Source organism: Anguilla rostrata, chromosome 18 (genome assembly GCF_018555375.3).
Source record: "Anguilla rostrata isolate EN2019 chromosome 18, ASM1855537v3, whole genome shotgun sequence".
Classification (NCBI taxonomy): Eukaryota; Metazoa; Chordata; class Actinopteri; order Anguilliformes; family Anguillidae; genus Anguilla; species Anguilla rostrata.
The window spans coordinates 7,096,980-7,112,752 of NC_057950.1; the positions used below are offsets into that span (position 1 = coordinate 7,096,980).

At 39.4% G+C, this 15,773-nt stretch overlaps 2 protein-coding genes across 3 annotated transcripts; one reads left to right on the plus strand and one right to left on the minus strand.

The window, feature by feature from the left end:
• Positions 1 to 3,530: 3,530 nt before the first annotated feature.
• On the plus strand, positions 3,531 to 6,735 carry msx3 (muscle segment homeobox 3). The gene is made up of 2 exons (XM_064317506.1): positions 3,531 to 4,131; positions 4,686 to 6,735. The coding sequence occupies exons 1-2, from the start codon at positions 3,732 to 3,734 to the stop codon at positions 5,099 to 5,101; spliced, it is 816 nt and encodes a 271-aa protein (XP_064173576.1). The 5' UTR covers positions 3,531 to 3,731; the 3' UTR covers positions 5,102 to 6,735.
• Positions 6,736 to 8,101: 1,366 nt separating this feature from the next.
• Positions 8,102 to 12,723, minus strand: znf511 (zinc finger protein 511). Of its 2 annotated transcripts, none has more exons than XM_064317505.1 (6): positions 12,355 to 12,723; positions 12,084 to 12,157; positions 11,171 to 11,372; positions 10,461 to 10,585; positions 9,728 to 9,904; positions 8,102 to 8,317 (listed from the first exon to the last, which is right to left on the minus strand). In XM_064317505.1, the coding sequence occupies exons 1-6, from the start codon at positions 12,571 to 12,573 to the stop codon at positions 8,248 to 8,250; spliced, it is 867 nt and encodes a 288-aa protein (XP_064173575.1). In that variant the 5' UTR covers positions 12,574 to 12,723; the 3' UTR covers positions 8,102 to 8,247. The 2 variants fall into 2 exon arrangements, with proteins under 2 accessions (XP_064173575.1, XP_064173574.1); XM_064317504.1 differs by having other exon boundaries at positions 9,728 to 9,907; positions 12,355 to 12,722.
• Between the last annotated feature and the right edge of the window lie 3,050 nt (positions 12,724 to 15,773).

Below are 15,773 nucleotides of genomic sequence, written 5' to 3' on the forward strand. Positions count from 1 at the left end.
ACAAACGCAGTTTATTTTCTTAAGTCGGTGACGGTGCTACTTTGTGCGCAACCGTTTTGTGGTTAGAGAAAACTTACTCTCCAGCAGCAATTGCTTGCATCCAACAACGTAATCAAACAAACGTTTATCTGAGCCAGACAAGGCCCTTTACAGCTTATATGGTTCGTTTTTTAACATGTGTAATATTCTGAATGTTCTAAAGTAGGTCTCCCTTTCAAACAAGAACATAGAGGCGCACTGTTTATTCTGTTCCGTAATAAATCTGGCGACCACATCCCTCGGTGTCATAAACGCTTCAATATGTGCACTGTTTTTGAACAACACGGTGAGAGCGGTATTCGCGAGGGAGGAGGCTACAGGGGCCTTCTGATTACGCTTGCATAGAATTCGAGTGGCATCCCAACTTTCAAAGACTGATTCACAACGCGCCGGGGGGTCGCTGCCTGAGCTAGGGTATTCCGATCACATTTGACGAGATTTGAAAGTGAAGAGGAGACAGTACGGCAAAAAGTTCGGAACATGCCATAGCTACTCGGTTGGCGTTTTGGCTCTCGAATATCTTTTAGCCAGCTAGCAAAAAAGATGCTAAAAGATGTTAAAGATTAATTGAGACATTTTGGGCCCGTTTCCGTTTTTATGTAAGATTTCACCTTTTTTTTTCCTTCTAAAAGCTATTAGAATAAGACCTATGTCGATACTGAAAAATAAATGATCTGAATGACATGTGAAACTTCGAATCTTTGTGACATATTAGTTATTTCAGCATATATCTGTTTATTTGGAGTAATGTATATCTTATAATCGAGACATTAGACTCATACGCTTTCCAAAATGCCACATAAATGAGTCGTTCATGTGACATTCTGGTTCATGTGACATTCTATAGTAGGCTAATTGTAATTTAAAAAATTATAATTAAAATTTTTGTCAAATAGGCTAATATGAACTAAGACATTGCATCTTAATTATTTTATTCCGGGAAAATAATGAATAGGCTCCAATTTATCAGGTTTCAGTCCGAAAAGTTTGTCTCCATTAATGACAGTAATAATCACCTATTAAATACAGAATCATGGATTTAATATCTAACCATTTTTCCGCCTTTTGTTTTTCATTGTGAATTTACAGGACCACTCCTTCAGAATAGATTCAATATCGCTTCGCTTAAAACAAACTATAGAGAATAGCCCTTTCTATAAATTAAGAATTTGCCCTTGTCACTGTCGGCTTGTTGGTTTGGGAGTTTTAGGCTGGGGTATGCTGTGAAGCTCTTTGTGACCAAAAAAATGAATTTTCTGTATAAATTAGATTTTATTTCAGATAATAGTCTATTCATGTGTATGCGGAGGTAAGTTTGACAATAGGCTTTACACTGGATCAGCAGAAAGAGTCATCTGTTGAACATATACTCTTGGAATATGTTTATAATAGCTATTACAAACTGAAGATTACAATGATGTATTAACGACTTGCTATAAAATTGTCACTGATACATTTTAGCCTTCCTTATGTTGGGCTTGTACGTAGCCAAAAGGCCCGCTCTTATAGAAGCGGTGATGTGGCTGATGCAGATCTGTTTATAAATCGCAGACAACAGATCATGGGTTCACGTTCACGTCACCATTCAAGGTGTAAACATGTCCTTTAGATTTTAGTTTATCTATATATTCTCAATTTAAAGTGTACTGGTGTATGTATATTTAAAGGTAGGCCTACGCCATTAAAACTTTTCAGTAAGATGCAGTAAAATATCAAACTAAGCGGCTTTGATGCTTTTAACGTTAGGCTATTTAAAGCATACTTCTTTAAAAGATATTGGGTTAAATAATGATAATTGAATTGAGTTCTCATTACCCTGAATCGTCACTTCAACCAATTAACAAACATGTCATATGTACTGGTTTTTTTATTTTTTTATTTTAATTAGAGGACCAAGAGGACTATGAGACTCACAGAAACACGAGTTCTGTGTGTTAGAGCACTGGACATAAACTCAAAACTTTCTCGAACTTTCCCTTTTTGTGCTTTCTTTGTCTTTCTTATTGAATATAATTTTTACAGTAAATAACATTTTATAGCTTTAAAAAACTTGGTAATTAATAGCATGAACAGTTAAATATTTATGAGCAGGTTAGTGAAGAAATAACAGTATTTTTGTTTTCCTCCGGGACCTGGATCATTTTACTAATAAAGGTAACTTTATAATTTCCCCCTTGCAATATAATTCCACAGCAAAATTACACTATAAAAATAATTATGGACATCAAATTCTTAATTAAATCCCATCAGACATATTCAGAGATTATATATGAAGATATTTTTATTCGGACACTTTTTAAAACTGATATAACGCGGCTGACGAACACATGAAATTAAATGGCTTTTCATCATATTATAAAACCGTACACCAAGTTATATATTCATCATGACAAAAAAAATATTTTGAATTTAACATAAGACTGTACATTTCTCAACATTATAATAAGATTCATTCTCAGAACTGACTGTTTTCTTAGCGGTCAATTCCCTGTAGCTAAACAGTAAAAACATTGCCAACAACAGAAACATTTTATCTTTTTTTCTGGACATTTAATACGCAGCGCAGCGCAGCACATGTCAGTTGTAGTTCAAAAATCCAGAAACGCAACAGTTAACATACTTGCAGCAAGCAGGAGTCTGTGAGAACCGTCCCCCCCTCCAGCTATGCACGAGACATTAAACTTTTCGTGGACAATTGGTTAAGTGGAGTTAACTGTTGCCTTTTCTCCCTGAGGTAGCTTCCTTTTTGATCCCGCCGAGCCTGCGCGGCGCCTTCCAAAACATAACTTGTCTACCTTATTAAATGCTTTGACTTGCGGTGAAGGATTGCCCGTTGCTTTTCAAATGAAGCTTTTGTAGGCCTTAAAAGGCCGAGACAAGCTTTAAATTGCTGTAATGCCGTGTGACTAATAATCATGCATCATTCGGTTATATCAGAGAACCCAGTTTAGGTTACAAAACTATTTTTGGAAATTCGTTTTAATATATACATTTTAAACGCCTCTAACACAACTCCAGCAATTTCCAGTTGACTAAATACTCTGGTCCTCGAATTAGACATTTTCTTTTTCTCCATCACAGCCTATCGGGAGCCCTACATAGCCTAAAAGTGAATAAATAATTGACATTTGAACAAGTAAACTATTCTGGTTAACTGAATACGTGTAAGCGGTTTTGAAATGTCTGTCAGTTTCATGCAGCATTCGGTAGAATAAAAATAACGGTAAGATCTTAGGTTTTTAATTTTTTTAAATCCGTAGGCTAAATGATTATTCTGGGCATATTCGTTTAAATAATAAAGAATCTATTTCTCGACTGCCTTTCTTGCTGATTGTAAGTCTAAAATTTCAACAGTGGCGTGTGCTCGTAAGAGGAGCCAGTGAATAACAGTATCAATAAACCTCCCGGACAAGACGCCTATGATTAACTATACTGTCTTCCCAAATTATTCCTGATGGGCTTTACAAAAGACTGACCAATCACAACAGAGAGCACGCAACGTCACGAGGCCAAGTTGTCAAGCTGATTGGAAGGCGGCGAGTTAAGAGGGAACTTGTGGAACTTTTATGCCCAAAAGCAAAGCGCCGTCACAACACTGCTAGTATTTTGACAGCGCGCGTTGCGCTTCACGGAACGGTAGCACGCCAGGACGCGGTTCAGGACTGTCAAGCTACTTATTAGCCTAAAGGTGTATGGCCCCATACTCTGTCATGAATCCTGACCAGCGGTCTCTCTCCCAAGAGATAAAACTACAGGAAAGAGAGGATTCTGATAAGGAAGACGGGCAGTCAAATGTAACGACAACTCCCAAAGGATACAGAAGCAAGACGTTCAGTCTCCCTTTTAGTGTTGAATCGCTAATTTCTGACAGAACTCCATGTCGGACCCAAAGTTTTTTCCATGAATCGGAACTAGTTCCACCGTCTACGCCAGAACGGACACTACTACACTCTCCAAAGACATTTAACGTGGAGAAAAACTCTGTAAAGAACTTTCAAAATATCCCAGACTGCAAGAAAAAGGAGGGCGAAGATGAAAATGATAACGAGCACAGTACTTGGTTTCAAACTTCGGCGTACTCCACCCCTCCAAGTAAGTTCATTATATTATGTTTTCCCTCTCTCAAATACACGCAATCGCAAATATTTTTAAAAAAGTGCTGCAGTAAGCAATAGTTCAGTAGTTAGCTCCCTTCCATACTGCCATTTTACAAGTGATCACAATGAAACGTTAATTCATAATTATAGTAGTAAATTATAAATGTTAACAATGCCGTTGTGTATGTTTACTCGTTTAAAAATGACATATTGTCAAGAGTAGTCAAAGAGTAGACAAAATTAAAACGGTGCTGAATTCGGACGATGGGTAGCCTATCACCACTCCTTCATTGTTTCTGGTTTCTTAATTCCGTTAAAGACACTTGCTTGTGTGACAATTTATTTTCACCGTGTTTCCAGAAAAAGGGGTAGGCTAATATGCAGGGATGTAGACAATATGCTATTTCACTGCAATACAGAAGCCTATTTTGGATTAGGCCGATGCAATGTCGACACTGGCCTTGCTGACTTTCATTGTTAACAAGTTGGACAACCCGAACCCCAAAAATACACTGATCGCTGTATTCATGCATTTTTTCTTGTTGACAGGACCTCCCAGTCCATCCGCGTGCACCTTAAGGAAGCACAAAAACAACAGGAAGCCGCGAACGCCGTTCACCACTTCGCAGTTGCTGGCGTTGGAGAGAAAGTTTCGCCAGAAACAGTACCTCTCAATTGCGGAGAGAGCGGAATTCTCAAACTCGCTCAGTCTCACGGAGACGCAGGTCAAAATTTGGTTCCAGAACAGAAGGGCTAAAGCCAAGAGACTGCAAGAGGCCGAGCTGGAAAAATTCAAACTCGCAACAAAGCCTCTGCTACCCGCTTTTGCGTTTCCATTCCCGCTGGGAGCTCACATTGGCTCGCCTTCTCTCTACGGACCCTCTAATTCTTTTCCAAGACCGACCTTGCCAGTTCCCGGACTTTTCAGCGGACCAGTGACATATGGAATGTACTATTTGTCTTAAATAGGTAAATTGTGTGCAAGTTTTCGCAACCCTTTGTAAAACCGCGTTTATACGCACAGCTACGCAGAACATGTATATATGATAGTAATTCAAATATATATAGACCTTCAAACCGGCCCATTAAAATGTGTAGGCTGCTACTACCTGTGCTGCGACAACCCTGTATCCCCGATTTCACATTAACCAGCTCTGAAAACACCAGTTCACAGTAAAATGTCCAGTGTTAATGAGTCCAGCAGGGACCATATATGCTCTGTAAGAGTTGACTTAACACTTAATATTTCAGTGTGTTCATTGCGAAGCCATAGCCCACAGGAATGGGGGACAGCAACTTTTTCGCTGTGGGGTTTGGCATCAGGATTTAACTAAATTAAGTGCGGCTGGTCCTTGTACTTACACAAATAATCAGGCTGCCGTGAAAATATATGAAATACTAGGCTATACAAGCAACAAAAACAAAATACGTTGCTAAAAATGCAAAATATTAATGCAAAAATGCAAAATGGAACCACAGAGTATACTTATTGTGTGAAATTCGAAAACACTGACTGTCAATTAAAGTTTTTTAAAAATCTCGCAATGCTGTTTTGTTGATTACACGAGGCTTTATCGTTGATAGTGTTCAAATGCAGCCCATATTCTTTACGCATGTCTACATTTAGCCTATTCGGGCCTTATGCCGCGCTGTGTCCCCTTCTAAGGAATCCCTTACAGTTGCTGGTTGTTCAGGGACGGTGCTAACTGAAAATATATATTTTAAAACATATTTTAAAAATAGAATAAAATAACTAAATAAATTGAGTAGGCCCAATATACAGAAATAAAATAAATTTACAACAGGCATACTTATTTTGCAACAGACATCAAGCCCAGCTATAACAGACTATTTTAACAATGATAGGACTAATATTGTCTTCCAAGACTACATACACTTCTGTAGTAGACTCACTAAGTATAACATGCCGGCGATTTAAAAAGCATTTTAACTGTATACACTGCAGCTTTGTTGTTTTCAGGTTAGTGTCAAGGGCATGTGTCAGAACGTTCTAAAATACGAAGGACACTATTTTAAAATGATTTTAAAGTTTTCGTTTAGAAACCAAATATCCATCAGCTCGAAACAAAGATTGTAAAATAATTATAAATTCAAATTTACAATTCTTATAACGTTGTAGTAGCCTACAGAAGATAATCTGGAATTTGTTTTTTTCGGGTCAAGACCTCAAGTGTATTTGTATATTTCAATAATCTTTATTTTACACAATGAAAGTATATTCCTGTCAACAAAATAAAAGGGTGTATTTTTCTAAATCCCGTAACGTTTTTTCCTATTTGAACATTTTCACAGGATGTTCGGTCAACTATATGCTTTGTTGCGTATGTGTGTCTATTTTTTAAACTTTTGAGAACTTTATGGGCTACTTGGAAAAACAGTAAACTTTATAAGTTTCCATGTTTCCTGTGATTTTGTCTTTTTTAATGAATATAGAATGAACCAGTATTTTATGTTCAGATTGAGCTCTTAATAAAGAAGGCACCATCCGAAATGCAGTCCCACCCGGAAAGGTACAGCACATAGCTATGCTGGTTTTATATATTGTATGCAAAACTGACAATAAAAATCTATTAGGCTACACTTGAAAAATAAGTTTATAAATAATAATGTGTGTTTACATTTTGTGTGTGCGATTGTGCGATATATATACAACCACACATCAAATATATATATAAATCAGAGGGGAACTGCTTGTACAAAATATTCAATAAAATATTTTAAATGACACTTAGAACAACGAAATCTGCTTCGGCAGTGACGTCCGTATAATAAAACGTGCTTAATAATAATGACCGAGCCTACTCATTAGACATTAGGAGGAACACTGAAAAGAAAGGAATGGGAGTTGAGTTGTATATTACTCATTTGTTGAGCAGCATAACCACTGCATCGCTAATTCAAGAGTTTTGCTTAATTTTCAGTAATAAATTCAGCCTGGCTTTCCTTGATACTTAAGGGAACGTTTTTCCAACTGATGAAAATGGAACACTGGCTTAAATGTAAAAATATTACATGAGTCACCCCTCAATATTCTATTTACATAAAACACTGTAGGACATCTTCGCGTAGATATTAGCCTGAAAAATCGGTATAACATTTCAGTGTGATTTACAAGGTACAGGTTTGAAAGCGTATAGACAGCCCGTTTCAAGCTTAGTGTTAAAAGAAAACTGGGTGTTTCGAGTGTTTCTCCGTGGTAACAATGTTCAATAATTAAAAAGGCACTAAATTAAATTACTAAATAATGAAGTACAACAAAACGTAACTGATGTATTTGACCATCTTACTTAAATAAGATAAAAATACATCTTACATAAAAATAAGATGTACATCAAAGTGAAGCCATTTAGATAACACATATGACACAGTAAAGGGTATTTAGCTTTAATTTAAAATAACTGAGGTTAAAGCTACCATTTCTGGTAGAATTTGTAAATAATAATAATAATAATAGTGCTGAGATGTGAATATTCATATGTATGTAATAAACGGCGCTGATAATTATGCATACTGAGATGCAGAATAACCTCACCAACTACTGCCCAACTTTTCAGCAACACATCTGCGCCACCATCTGGGCGAATCGTGAACAGCACTACATTAACTTTAAATACAGAAATTGAACAGCAGAAAAGTGAATGCGTTTGTGGCTTTGTGGCTGAACGGGATTGTGGCTTGTAGTTCAGAACACGAGCTTGACACAATCCAGTTCCAGTTCTCTACACACAAACCAGGCTAGAACGCCAAACTTTGACGGTGTTTCTTCTTACTTGCAGAAAATGTCCCAATACATCTTACCACAAACAGTAGCCTATCACATAAATTAGAACTACGCTGATTCTTTAAGTCTCTTATTGGGAACAATACCAAGTTAACGCTTGTTAATTTTTATAAGATACGACTTGTGGAAAAAAAAAAGAAAAATAAACACAGGATATTACATGTCCTAATGCACTTCATGATTTTATTGTTGAAAACACAATACATCACACCACGCCCTGGGGACCGCTACCAGTGGACATACGGGGAGCGTGTGTGTGTGTGTGGGGGGGGGGGGGGGGTTACACTCATCTGCAGAAAACGCTTTGGTCTACTTCTTCCTTCTGCTGCCTCTAAAGCCTCGGGTCGAGCCCTGACCGAAGCAAATGGTGTGCGGCACCCTGGAAACGGCAAACACAAGGACCCGGTCACCCGTCAGCCATTTTATAAGTCATGGTCATCTTGTTTACAGGCATTTAGCAGACACTCTTATCCGGAGCAATTTACACTGTATCCAATTATACCGCTGGATATATACTGGAGCAATGCAGGTCAAGGTCAAGTACCTTGCTCAAGGGTACAACGGCAATGCCCAACCAGGGACTCGAACCTGCGACCTTTAGATTACAAGACCAACTCCTTAGTCATTATACTACAGTGCTGCCTCATCTATTGGTCATTTGTAAGATCCCAGTCACCTGTGGATCATTTTAAAAGTCCCAGTCACCTCTTGGGATATTTAAAATTCCCAGTCACCTGTTGGTCATTTTAAAAGTTCCAGCCACCTGTTGGTCAATTTAAAAGTCCTATTTTCATATAAAAGTCCCACAGATCATTTTTAAGGCTCCAGTCACTTGCTGGTCCAAGTACCAGAGCAATGTAATTTAATTTTTTTTTAAAAATTTTTTAAAACAGCTTACCTGTTGGTCAATTTCAAAGTCCTAGTTCTCTCAGTCATAAAAGTCCGCAGCAAATCACTTTTCAAGCATCCACTCAGTTGGGCTGGTCCAAAAGAGATGGTTTACATGATTCCTTTGGACTGACAGCTCAGCAGGACCCCTCCTTTCTTAGCCCCCCCTCGCATTTGTTTTTGGATGCTAATGGACTATTTGCTCCATACAGGCCTCATTCCATACCCCATTTGATGTCTCTCTGCGCACCCCTCCACTTGAGGAACCGCTGAGCTACAGCAGCAGGCAGCTATGACCCACAGCAGTGACACACGTTTGGTTCCCCCACTTACCGTTGTGTTAGCCATGCAATAGCCATACATTAGCTGTGCATTAGCAGGGCATTAGCCATGCATTAGCCGCGCATTGGCTGTTCATTAGTAGTGCATTGGCTGCACATTTGCTGTGCATTAGCTGAGCATTAGCCCTGCATTAGCCGTGCATTGGCTGTTTATTAGTTGAGCATTAGACATGAATTTGCTGCAGCATCAGCTGTAGTACCTCCAGGGAGTAGGAAATACAGAAATAATTTATAGTAGGGCTTTTTGTCGTGATTTTTGTTCTTACTTTGTCCCGTACGGACTCCAGAATTCCCCTCCTGTTGCAGTACATATTGCCAACAGTCTGTATAATCATCACAATTCTGAGGTGTGAGTATGGCTTCAGAATATTCACATTTTTTGCATTTTGCAATGGTTACGCAGCCAAAGAGAAGCAGACATATGATTCCATAAATACTACTTTAAATCTCAACATTTAAAAACTCACTCCTCAACCTGGCACCACACATAATGCACAGTCTTTATATTGACTTTTTTTATAGGAAGGATTGACATCCGGCTGCAAACTGTGATTACTGACCTGTAAGAATAGCGCGGTTTTGGCTGCTCCTCTTTTTTTTGGCCGTCGTGCTCGCTGGAGGCACAGAACTCCATCGACTCCCCGGGTTCTGACTCGCGCGCCGCGGCGTCCGTCGCTACGGAAACCTCCATGCCCGAGTCGCTCGCTGCGCTCTTCGGCGGGGTTTTCTCTTGCGTCCTGCTGGAAAACGGCCGTTATGAGTTCGGTCATTCAGTCTCAGAAATAAAACGACGTCGCACCTCCTAGCGGCTCTTACGGCTCCGCGCCGACACCAATCGCATTCGAATGCTCAAGGCGGAAGAACACCGAAGAACAGACACACCTGATCTCTTTTTCTGATCAGTCAGATTACAGCTTTTTAAATTTTATTTGTAGTTGCTGAGACAGTTGCTTGCAGTTATGAAGTTATATTGATGGGGTCAACCAAAATGGTCTGGCTGTGGAGCCAGGAAACACAGGTGCTTACATTTTTGGCGAGGCAATTTTCCAAATCTCAGAAACTTCACACTACTATTCATTTAAACCATTTTTTGATTTGATTCTCTACATAGTAGTCTAACTGTATTGCCTCCAAATGTTTGTATTACATAGTTGGCCATGACTAAAAAGTGAATAATGATATTCAAGTTATGGCTTGAACCTCAGATGTTGTCCACCCAATGTTGTTTTCAAAAGTATGGGATAAAGAGAAAGAAGAAATCAGATAAAAATAGATTATGTTTGACTTTTTTACCTTTTACTCTTCTTTGATCGGTCAAATCTGAAGTCTGGAGGGTAACGATGAATTTTGATCAAATGATTTTTTCTTTCCTTGCTGGTCTTGAACTTCAAATCACATCCTTCTACTAAGCACTGGTACTGAAAAAAATACAAACACAATTACGTGATATAGCCACAAGAGGGCAGCACAAGACAAAATGACAACAGAACCAGCAGATCTGTTGAACGACATTACCATTAAAATAATTTAATATCTATTTAATTTAATGATCCCCCCCCACTCCCAAATTGGATCACCAGTTAAGCCTCCCAGGTCACTAACTGTGTCAGCCCCACCAGACGCACTGCAGCTGAACCAGTGTGTTCCACCAATACACTCTCCAATACACTCTCCCTGGTGGTGGCCCTGAGCCTATGTGGCGGTTGTGAAGCATTATGTGTAAGGGACGGGCCCCCGCAACCTAAAGATCGCAGGTTTGATTCCCAGGTGGGGCACAGCCATTGTACCCTTGAGCGAGGTACTTAACATGCACTGCTTCAGTATACATACAACTGCGTGCAAGTCACTCAGGATAAGAGTGTCTGCTAAATGCCTGCATGAGGCATGTGCAGTATTTTGTATGACATTACATTACACAACAGACAATTAGCAAACGCGCTTATCCACAGCGACTAACACAACTATTTACATAGCATGACGTGATGTGGGAAAAAGCCTGTTACCATGCTCTGCTTCTCTGCCATGATCTGGAAGTAGGAGTCGTGCCACTCCAGGATGTGGATGTCCAGGAGGCGGTCGGAAGGGAAAGACCTCCGGCAGCTGGAGCACACGTGCCTGTGGAGGGAACTGTAGTGGTGCTCGTATCCTTCCAGCGTGTCAAACAGCTGGCTGCAGCCCGCAATGTGACATCTGAACGCCGAGACCCTGCGAGACAGAGAAAGATTACGAATAAGCGACAATTAAACATCCGATTCTACTTCAGAAGTTTGGCACAAATTTGACATGCATGATGAGCTTTGGATTTGGAAACAGTTACGGCAGCCACCAGCTGGCACTAAATGATTCAACCCCTACTGTGATTTTATTGTATTACATGGTTGATCTACTGAGAAACTCGATTCTCATTTTCAGTGCTGACAGGATTTACTGAAGTGAGTTAAATTGGGAATACAAAGGATTGTGCAGCCAATAAACTGTATAAGAGTAGATTAGGTCATCAAGAGCCACCCAGCTTCAGTGTTACAATCTGACCCAGAGGATGCCATGCTCAAAAACATAAGTGCACAGTAAAATGTCCAGTGTTAATCCAACTCTAACAGAGTACATACAAGTCCAATACGGACCATGTGTACTCTGTAAGAGCTGATTTAACGCTGAATATTTAGCTGTGTAGTGTTATCCCCCGACAACACTGTATCCCCGCTAATCCGGAGGAAATGATGCATCCAGCTTCACGCACCAGTACCACACCCAGGATAAGTATGATTTCCCCAGGTAGTCTCTCATCCAGTTCCAACCAAACATAAACCCACTGATATTCTGTGGTTTAAAGTCAGAAGGTTACATATCATTGCACTGTTAAGCAACCAACTGTGTATAACGATACGGGTAATCATTTTACTTTATGCTACTCACGTTGGCGTTTCAGAAACCTCAGCTGAAGTGGTCGCAACATCTTGCAAGTATAAATGTCTGTGTATGTCGCCATCCTGCAGAGACAAGACCACCAGTCTTAAACGTAGTATAGCATAACAACAAGGATGATGGTGATTAAAAAACAGGTTTAATTATTGCCCACGCTCGAAAGAAAGAGGAAAGTTAAGTTGCGCCGTGGCATTAAATCCGTGCAGTTACGGTGCAGTTGCAGAGTCAAAATGTTTCCAATTCCTGTCCCATAGAAACGTACTTCAAACATTTCATGGTCCTTGCTCAGCCGAATTTGTTGCGGCGTGAAAGTGAAGGGTGAGCCGATTTCTTCGGTTCCGTCATCTCCGCAAACACTTGCTAACTTTTCTAAATTAGGCTCCTTTGGTTTTGTATCGGCTTGCAAAACTGGAATCGCCAAAATATCCGTGTCCACGGATTCAGTCTGTATTAAAAATCGAAGCAATTCAGATTGCAACATAGTATCAATAAATATTTATCAAACAAACTGATATTATCAGACATTAAAAGCACAACACGGCAGACTACATTATTTCAATCGACCACAAGCGCCCTCCCTTCACCCGCTTCAACGTTTACAAACGTACTAGCAGACGTCATTTCTGCCAAACCGTCCCCCGGGTCCTAAACTATGTTTAAACTAAAGGCAAACATTTAGCACCTGTTAAAATCAGTAAATATTCAACGTGAACAAATGCCAGTTTACGTCATACGATACGTAGTGTATAGTTCATTATTTCCTTGCGATAAGTGAGAATTAATTTCGTTTTTCTCCCCGTCTTCCCCTAATTTTTTAAAAAAGAATGGAACCTTTAAACCGTATCAGTGTTTCCCTACGTAGACGGAAGTTCAATGTAGATGGAGCAGAGACCCTTCACGAAACGGGTTGCCAAATACGGGGATTAATCGGTTTGTGGGAGGATTTCCTGAAACTGTATAAATTGCCGGATGTATATGATCAGTTTCTCATTTATCCACAAGATAGCGCCAAATAGCTTCTCTGTTTAGGATTATGGAATGTACTGCAGTACATATACCCTTGTCTTTAGTATAAAATCAATTTGAAACGATATTTAATCTTCTGGGGTTTTATATATTATTTCAGTTTAATGCATATTTCCTGATTGTCCTAGACAGTGTTTTATGTATAATGACGAGTATATGTAAGTTAGATGCAAAAGTCTGTGACAACCAGCTGGCTTTGGCTGGTGTAGACACATTAAGGGTTTTTGGTCTAAACCAAGAAAAAACACTTAAAGTAACTCTGATGCAGCTTGAATAGTGACATTATTTTTTCCAATGTGTGTCACTACTTTCTTTCATGCACATGTGCCCTGGAAAGTAATTCCAAGCAAAGATAAGATTATACCAATTTTATTTTTTATTTTTTATTTATATATATTTATTTTTTGAAGAAAAGTCAGGTAATATACACTGAACTCGAGACCTATGACCTCTGGAGGTACAATGTCGCTGTACAAGCTGCTATGGAGTTGAAGTGTAGTTTCTTGATTTAGACCACAATCCCCACAATGCCTTTAAACCTGCGATTGTAAAGCCAGCAGGTCATCAGAAACTAATGTAAATCAGAAATTCAATGTGTCACTCATTGCACAGACACATTTTCTGGGCCTACCAAAAACAGACACACATAAATTGAATTAAAATTGAAACAAAGACCGCAAAAATTGAAATATCCCTTTAATGGTTCGCTATTACGTTTCACAAATGAAATTAACTCATACCACTCAATGATATATCAGTTTGCATGATGCAGCATGATATCATGGTGTAGCGGTCATGAGTTCTGGTAATGGAGACCAATACAGTAAGAGGGTATTGTGAACATGGACCTCTCTGACCATCACTCATCATCTACAGATAAAGACTCTTACCTGTGAGCACCTACACCTTTCCAGCATGTTATAAATAACTATTACCTTACATTACAGGCGTTTGGCAGATGCTCTTATCCAGAGCGACGTACAACAAAGTGTATAACCATAACCAGGAACAAGTGAACAACTGGTGTAAAACGTGCGGACTAGCAGTAAAATGACAAAGCGACCCTCACTGCTTCTAAATGAGGAGTAGGCAGAGACATATAAATATTTCCTATTTACAGGTTGATTCCAGGTTGAAATAAGGTGATTCATTTAGGCCCTGGTCTGTGGGGACTTTTTAAAATGAGAGAATGGGAACGGGCATGCTATGCTTAGTCCCAAACATTTACATGATGCATGAGGTCATAGAGATGGTGCAGCCAGCTCCAGGAAATGAATCCTCAGGCCTATTGAATTGAGTAGCCAAGGCTAAACTACTTCCACTATTATACACGTCATTCCAAAGCCTTATCCTCTTTGTCTATGCCAGGGATGACCAATATTATTGCAAAAGGGCCGGTGTGGGTGCAGGTTTTTTGTTTTTGTTTTAGGCTAACACCACAACACCGGATTCTACATGTCAAGGATTAGTCAATTAGCTGAATCAGGTGTCTTCCATTGTCTTGTGTTTTATGTCAGGTCCCCCTTGCGAAAGAGATTTCAATCTCAGTGGGGTTTTCCTGGTTAAATAAAGGTTAAATAAAAAAATTAAAGTAAAGTATTTGCGGGCTAAAACATAAACCTGCACCTGTACCCACACTGGCCCTTCTCCAATGAGACTGAACTCCCCTGGCCGATATGAAATCCTAGAAAACGGACTTCCTTGGAAACAAAATACATTTTAAACTGAAAAATATGACTTTTCCCACTGTTCTTCCTGGTTGAAATGTAGTCTACTGGTGGAGATGTCTCTGCATAAGGATGTAACTGTGGTTCAAAGTGATGCTATGAACCACATCAGTTGAACATCATTCCCATCCAAAGGCAGATGATTTTATCGGACACACTTTATCGTGTTTCTGCACACTCAGCGCCGGATGAACCACATGCTAACCGGCTCCATATGGGCCTGATAAAATGGAGTCTTAAAGTGACCGGTGTTTCGGCTATGTTGCTGAGCAGTATTTATCTGAGCCTGAATTTACCGGTGAGGAGGTGCCACAGAGAAAGGCTGAGCGGTTGAAGATGGAGGGGTGAATTGAGGGTTGAGGATAATTAGCCACATTTTCATACATTTAGTGTCTACATGTCCTACAAGTTGGAACAACACAAGTACATACTGTTTTCAGTCCCGTAAATTTGTTGTTGCTTATGTGTCATGCAGTAATGTCACTGCTTCTCTCCGCATGTAGTCCTGATGACACAAGAAGCTGCACTGTGTCTTTCTGTGGATGCAGCAGTCTCACTTTAAAACATATATGAGTCATAGGAACTAGCGTCAACGGAAGTTAAGACAAAATGTAATTCAAAAAATAATCAGGTAATATGTACAACCTACGAGGCTTAAAATTGCTGTGCGGGCTGCTTTGGGAGTATATTTTATTGCTTTAGCCTTATACTGTACCACAAACTCGGTGATGCCCCTATACCAGCCAGTGTGAAGCCAGCAGGTGTCTAAAATATCCTTAATCGCACACAAACTGTCAGTGCCAATGTAATACAAACACTAATGCTGGATAATAATAATAATAATAATAATAATAATAATAATAATAATAATAATAATAATAAAACTATCTTTTTAAGAGCACTGCATTAAAAGGAAATCTCAGACCAA

Coding starts and splice junctions, on each gene's coding strand:
- msx3 (XM_064317506.1), top strand. CDS start 3,732: ATGGCCCCATACTCTGTCATGAATCCTGACCAGCGGTCTCTCTCCCAA. Junction 4,132..4,685: donor GGCGTACTCCACCCCTCCAA/GTAAGTTCATTA, acceptor TCTTGTTGACAG/GACCTCCCAGTCCATCCGCG.
- znf511 (XM_064317504.1), bottom strand. CDS start 12,573: ATGTTGCAATCTGAATTGCTTCGATTTTTAATACAGACTGAATCCGTG. Junction 12,158..12,354: donor AGGACCATGAAATGTTTGAA/GTACGTTTCTAT, acceptor TTGTCTCTGCAG/GATGGCGACATACACAGACA. Junction 11,373..12,083: donor GAGGTTTCTGAAACGCCAAC/GTGAGTAGCATA, acceptor TCTGTCTCGCAG/GGTCTCGGCGTTCAGATGTC.